The 7,232-nt window shown below is 34.3% G+C and overlaps 1 protein-coding gene across 1 annotated transcript; it reads right to left on the bottom strand.

Annotated features, from left to right (window-relative positions):
• Positions 1-3,394: 3,394 nt before the first annotated feature.
• Positions 3,395-4,563, bottom strand: LOC6038217 (pancreatic triacylglycerol lipase). The gene is made up of 2 exons (XM_001847994.2): positions 4,328-4,563; positions 3,395-4,268 (listed from the first exon to the last, which is right to left on the bottom strand). The coding sequence occupies exons 1-2, from the start codon at positions 4,561-4,563 to the stop codon at positions 3,449-3,451; spliced, it is 1,056 nt and encodes a 351-aa protein (XP_001848046.2). The 3' UTR covers positions 3,395-3,448.
• Between the last annotated feature and the right edge of the window lie 2,669 nt (positions 4,564-7,232).

The following is a 7,232-nucleotide window of genomic DNA, read 5'->3' as shown; positions in this document are numbered from 1 at the left end:
GCGCAGAAGATCTTAAAATTTGATTTAAAGTGAAAACTTATTTTAAAAAAAAAATGCTGGTTAAATAAATGATTTTGGTGGGAACAAGATTATGTGTTGTTTATTTGTTGCATAAATAGATTTAAACTTCATCAAGTGGCTTACATTTGAAGTATTTTTTTCCTACGACGGATACAAAGAAATACTTTTTTAGTCTTTCCTCCAGCAAACTTATAATAGTTTGCTTTTAATACAAAAAAAGCTCAACATTTAATGTATAGTTTTCAAGAAGTGCAGAAACCTCACAATTCATTACAAAATTATTTTTATATTGGGTAGTTTTCTACCAACTCACATGAAATCGGGAAAAGTTGCCCCGACCCCTCTTCGATTTGCGTGAAACTTTGTTCTAAATGATAACTTTTGTCCCTGATCAAGAAACCGAGGTCCGTTTTGTGATATCTTGTGACGGAGGGGCGGTACGAAATATTTCATCGAAAAAAACAAAGATGACTCTTCTATTTATCGTTACTAAACTGTAAGTTTTTTTAGAACAAGTAATTTTAATGGAAGTTTAATGCACTTATCGAATGAACATTAACTCAGAAGAGTCATTTTTTCATCAAAATCAAAACATTTCATTTTAAAATTTCGTTTTTTTAATTTTTCTTAATTTTATTTTTTTCTAATACAAAGTTGTAGAACAGACAATTTCAAAAAAATTACTATGAAAGCATAAGGGTTTGATCGTAATCATCGCAAGTTATCGCGATTTTACGAATAAAAAGTTTTGAAAAAGTTGTTCACGGCCGTCGACGAAACAAAGAGAAACGCAAAAAGTAACTTTTTCAACAAAAAAATCGTAGAATCACGATGACTTGAGATAGTTGCCCTTTTGTTTATTATGTTTCTCGTTTATGTTTTCTCGATGAAAAATACATTTTTACGGAGTTTTAAGTACCGTAAACCGGGGTGACTTTGATAGGATTTCAATTTGTTTTTAGAATATTTTCCAACAGGTAAGGTTTTTCTCAAGATTATTATTTTTAAAACATGTATTGGGGTAGACCACATAGAGTCCATGTACTATTTCGGAAAAAAAGTTTTTTCAATAATGTTTAGAAAAATAGTTACGTTAAAAATTCTAAGATTTAATTCCGGGGTGACTTTGATAGTCATAGTTTTTCTTGTTAAAATCATATTTTAGATGTTCAAACTTTATTTGTACGCTAAATGAACCATCACTAAAAAAGCTGATATAATTTTTAAGAAAAAAATCAATGTTTATATTTAGTTAACTAAGTGTATAAGCTTTTTAGCAAAATACATATAAATTTTAGGTAAAATTGTTAAAAAGTCGGAATTTTGCCTGAAATTTGTTAAAACTAGTTTTTTTTATAAAATTATCGATTTATATTGCATTTTATACTGAATTCAAAGCACGAATCACAAGTTTTCACATTTTACATGAAATTTGTTCAACTGAAATTGCCTATAAATTTGGAGATTTTTTTTAATTGTTTTTCAGAAACACATATTATTTATTATTTACAAACTTTTTTTACCTTCTCCTAGTGAAAATTGTCCAAAGAATCCGAAAATGCATTCCGTTTTCCGATTAAAAATCATGTTCATTGAGAAAATCATGACACTTTGAGAAGTTTAAAATAATGACTTTCATCAACATTTTCTTAACTAACTTTTTAAACTTGTCAAAATTTTATGAAAAGTTCTGCTTGAGGTACTCTGAACACTTCTCTACCACAGTCAGTATGTTTCTAAACCATTACTTACGTATTTTAATTGTACTCTTCATTTTGCGGAAAAATCGCAAACCTATCAAAGTCACCCCGGCTATCAAAGTCACCCCGTTTTACGGTTCCGTAAAACGGAGTGACTTTGATAGCCGGGGAGACTTTGATAGGTTTGAGATTTTTTTTACAAAACGAAAAGAACAAATAAAATAAGTACGGAATTGTATGGAATCATACTGACCGGGGTAGAGAAAGGTTCAAAGTACTTCTAAAAGAAGTTTTCAATAAATTTTGAAAAGTTTAAAAAGTTTGTTCACTATCATTAAGAAAACGTTGATGAAAAGCATTATTATCATATTCTCAAAGTGTCATGATTTTCTCAATGAACATGATTTCAAATCGGAAATCGGAATTTGGATTCTTCGGAGCATTTTTCCATTGGGAGAAGGTAAACGAAGTCAATAAATAATAAAAATTGTGTGTTTTTTAAACATAAATACATAAAATTTCCTATTTTGAAGGCATTTTCAGTAGAACAAATTTTATACAACATTTAAAAACTTTTGATTCGTGCTTCGGATTCAGTTTAAAATGCAATATCATTCGATATATTTATAACCAAAACTATTTTTAACAAATTTCAGGCAAAATTTTGACTTTTTAGCAATTTTACCTAAATTTTAATGTATTTTGTTTAAAAGTTTATAAAATAAGTTAACTAAATATAAACATTGACTTTTTTTTGTTAAAAGCTATATCAGCAACCTTAGCTATGGTACATTCGACGTAACAATAAAATTTGAACACCTTTAACCTGATTTAAATAACAAAAACTATGACTATCAAAGTCACCCCGGTATTTAAGATAAGAATATTCAAAGCAACATTTTTTTAAACACCATTGAAAAAACTTTTTTTCAAAAATAGTGCATGGACCTTGTGTGGCCTACCCTGGTACATTTTTAAAAAATAATAGTCTTAAGAAAACCCTTACCAGTTGGAAAATATTACAAAAATAAATTGAAATCCTATCAATGTCACCCCGGTTTACGGTACGCCATGAAATCTGGTGTCCATTTTTACAAGTGCATGTAGAAAAAAAAAATTGTCTGATCCTTCCGGTAAAAATATTTTCAAATTAAAAAACCTGCCCTAACATTTCTAAACGGCCAAAAATGCTTTTATAGCGAAATTGGGGTGGACCCTAGATGATTTTTGCGGTGCAAGATGATGCAAAATTTTTGTTGAAACAAACTTCGTACAGGCTGATTCTACAAAACATTTTTCTGCGTGTACCGGGGAACCAGCCGCGTTAAGTCCGATTTTGGGTCCGATTTCGCCCTCTGTGCATTGTGTAACCCTTATTTTTGCATTTTAAATCAAATAAAGACTCTGTAATCTTTTATAAAAAAAAATAATTCGTAGCAACAAAAGTTTTTTTTTACTTCAAATGATTCACTGATATTTTGCATTATAAATAAAGGTATTAATCAAAAAAGCGATCTGGACATAAAGAAAAACCAAAGTTTTACATAAAAGCTGATGTTATCGAAAACCAATGAAAGTTTATTGAAGAAAGTAGCATTTTCTGTAACAGACAATTAAACTTTTGATTCTAAACAAACTTTTTTATCTTTTTCTTGTGAGAAAAATAACTCAAATATATTGTTAAATCATTGTTTAATGTTCAGCTCAATATGAGCACCTTGTGACACTCAGACATTGAAGGGTGCCACAGCCGACGTTCGCAGATAAAAGTCCCCTCCAATCCGGCTACTGTACGGCCCCATTTTGTTCGATTTATTTATGTCACACTTCTTGGCCAGGTACATCATCCAATCACTGCACTGGCGCGCCATAAACACAATTTTGGGATCGATCGAATTTCGGAACAGCAAAGTCGAGTGCAGATGACTGCACAGCAGCTGATCGGCAAATTCGGCATCACTGCTCAACGGCGCTAAGCAGTTCGGCTGCGGTAGAGTGCCACCGTTTGGGTAGAAGTTCTCGTGCCCATCACCGTTCAAGACTCCAGCCTGACCCCGGGAGGTGATGATCATTTGGACATATTTGGCATCACTTCTGTCTAGCCTAAGGGGAAAACCTCGATCGAACGGTGCCGTGAAGAGGGCTTGGGCAGGATCCATCCCGTAGATTGCTCCTAGATGCCCGTTGAGGCTGCGTCCAATCTGACCACTGATGTGAGCTCCCAAACTGTGCCCTGCCAGGGTGAAACTGGACAGAGGAATCCCGTTGCGATTTATAAAGCGAACGAATTTTGTCAGATATTCAGCCACAATCGGCACATGTTTGATAGCCGAAACTGTGTACTCATAGTCCGCCAAACGAGCCCAGCTAACGACACATGCGTTCTGATCCATGAACTGAACCACATTATCAGCGATTCCCTGCTCCCAAAGCTTGGTTCCGTTATCCGTCCAGCCATGAATCACGAAAAATATGGGCTTCGTCAAATTAATCTTCCCCTGGAGATCGGGATCGTCCAGGACAATTTCCTGAAAATTTCGAGAGTCTCTGAAAATAATAAAATTTGAACAACTTGAAACCCACTGAACCACCAAACAAACACTCACTTGTGACCGCACAAAATGGTAACCTCCTTCTCTGGTATAATCGTTTCTTTGCAGTGAATCCTAGCGTCCTCATTCTTTACCAGTCCAATCACGATGTCCATCAGTTGGGCCAAATTGTTGTCCGAAGTTACGTTGAACAGTTCCCTCAATCCTCGCCGAGTTCTTCCGGAGGCAGCCCACGTTGAATCTAACAACGATGAGGTCATAAAAACTAGAAACAGTTGAAGAGGTTGCATTTCTGGTAAAGTTTTTGTTTCGGAACTGGTTTTGTTTTAAACTTTTGAATTCAACAGACTTGCTTATTTATACTTTCGTAGAAATGTTTATTCCAGGCTGAATGTAATCACGTTCTATAGTTTTATTGATCACGATTTTTTCAATAGCTCAACGTTGACAGTTATAAGGGTGATACAAACTTGAACAAGCAGAACTGCTACTATTTTGCTAAATATCATTACGAGATTACGAATCTCAAAGCCATCAAGGCATGAATGATACATTTATCTAATAACATACTGTTAATTTTCATTATTTTTGTTTAACAGCGATTTTACTTAACATACTGATAAAAAGATTAGCTTATTTTGCAGCAAAAAGTTTAGCAAAATGTGTTTGAGGTGAATGTCATGCCAGTCAAATAATGTGTAAATCTGATCCATAAATTGTATTTTTTTAAATAGGTAACCAAAACTATAAGTAAAACCGCCATCTTTCTTCTGAAAAACGTGTAACTTATTCTACGCCAAGTCTACCCAAAACCAACAGCACAATATCTCATTCCTCTGAACCATTGTTTCCAAGTAAACATGCTCAGCATATTCTTGTAGCAACACACAGCCAAGCCAATCCTAATAACAATCGTTTGGCACCATTATTTGCCCCCGAGAATGCGCGTGATACTCTTACAAACAAGCATGTTGATTAAATTAATGAGCTTTCGCAATTACACACATCACATCGCCCAAATTGCCGTCTCTACGAAAACATGAACCCCGGCTCGTATCGTGTGTACTGGCCTCGTGAGTCTGCCCTCCGGAGCACGTCCTTCTAGCGCTTCGACGTGCCCAGGAAACGTTCTGCACTATGAAACATGATCTTCTGGACTTCGACCAGGAGGACGACTTGGAAGAGCTTTGGCCCGGGGCTAGTTTGCGAATCTTGGCTATCGGTGGCTTCTGCAGGAAAAGGGGAATCGATATTACTTTTTCTTGTTGGAGCTTTGTGGTATGCAGTGATGAAAAAATCAATATTTTCAAGTTATGTTCTCAATTTGTCCAAACCAACAATTTTCATCACTGCCCTACCGGAAAACCGGCCTCCGAGGTGTTCACGTGTGGTTCCAGCTGACCTCACGCGAAAACATCGCCGCCGCCAGGCCGACCGAATTGAAGTCTTGCACGCGATTCTTTGTAGTCACCACTAAAGCCTAACCGGAATGGTTTCGGGCTGGCAAGATGTATGAGTCAGCTTTAACCGATTTTATCCTAATGTGTGCTTCTATGATTGAAAATATAATTTCTTGTTAAAAATGCAGAAAATCATTGAGAAAGATTAAAGTAGATTTACAAAAAAAAAAAAAAAATTGGAAACAAACACGACTGAAAGGGTTAAAGGAATTAAAAGACCACAAATTTGCATAGACACGCAGCAAATGGTGCAGTGAGCTTGTGTTGTTGCACTTGAAACGTGTAATTTCATCGAAAGTACTGCATTGATTAAATGTAGTGCAAATTAAGTAAGTAAATCATTCCCTGTTCCTGAGGGGAACACCCGTACAGAGTATCGGGGCCGACATTTACAAAGCGGATTCAGTGACAGTTTATCAATCAACTTAATGTTAACATGTTAAGGTTAATGTTAACATTCCATAGGTTGCCTTCCTAAGGTGTCTTGATAAGGTCCAGTTTGTGACGATACGCTACCTTCCTTTTACTAAGCAATCGAAATCCAGAATGAAAAAAGATCACCAGTTGTGTTGGTCCGAGCCGGGATTTGAACCCCGATCTACCGCTTACAAAGCGGAAACGTTACCACTGGGCTACGTGGCTCGGTCAGGTGGTAGTGTTATTTTACAAAACGTAAAGCTTAACATTTATTTATTTTTATTTATGAAATAGTGCACAGCATTGGAATGGAAAAAAATAAGCTTAACTTTAAAGGAAATAAGAAAAGTAACCAAATGATCATATTATGCACCTTCAAATGCTAGATGTTTATTTAGCAGTTTATTTAGCTATGCTAAAATTAATGATGTTGTTTTCTTATCTTTTCAGGTAAATCATAAATCCATGAGCTGAAGCGGTGAGACGAGTATTTTTTGAGTTGGTACATCTATTACCAACAGGCTTTTCAAAAAAATCAGAAACAAAGTAATTTTAATGTTAAAAGCTTAAAATAAAAAATAAAAAAAATCAATTAAATATATGGTATAACTCTCAAACTATCTCTGTTTTTTTTTGTTATTATCGTTTAGAAACGGAGTCTGAATTAAGAAATTTTCTGATATTTTCATAAAACTTAATGATGCTTTTGCTAAATTGTGTGATTTTTTCAATACAAATATTTCAAAAAAAATATCATTAGGTCTAAACTATGAAATTAGGAATAATATCTTTTTGCATACTTTTTCAAAAGTAAAGCTTGATTTTATATTCCATTTTTTTTTAATAGACAAACAATTCGCAAACGTTTAATTTTTGAAACATTTGAAATCGGACCCATAGTTTTGGTGTTATTCTCAAATAAAAATTAAGGCTAATAAGGTTAAAGTTGGAAAAAAAAATCATTTTCATCGACTTGAATTCTTTGCGAGGCTAACATCTCAGAAACTTATTGCCCGATTTTCAAAAATCCAGAGCGAAAACTGTAAGAAATGTTCTCAGCTCATCAAACATATTTTTTTCAA

The sequence above is a fragment of the Culex quinquefasciatus genome, chromosome 3 (genome assembly GCF_015732765.1).
Source record: "Culex quinquefasciatus strain JHB chromosome 3, VPISU_Cqui_1.0_pri_paternal, whole genome shotgun sequence".
Taxonomy (NCBI): Eukaryota; Metazoa; Arthropoda; class Insecta; order Diptera; family Culicidae; genus Culex; species Culex quinquefasciatus.
The sequence above is the reverse complement of the archived record's forward strand: the minus strand, read 5'-3'. Positions and strand labels throughout refer to the sequence as shown.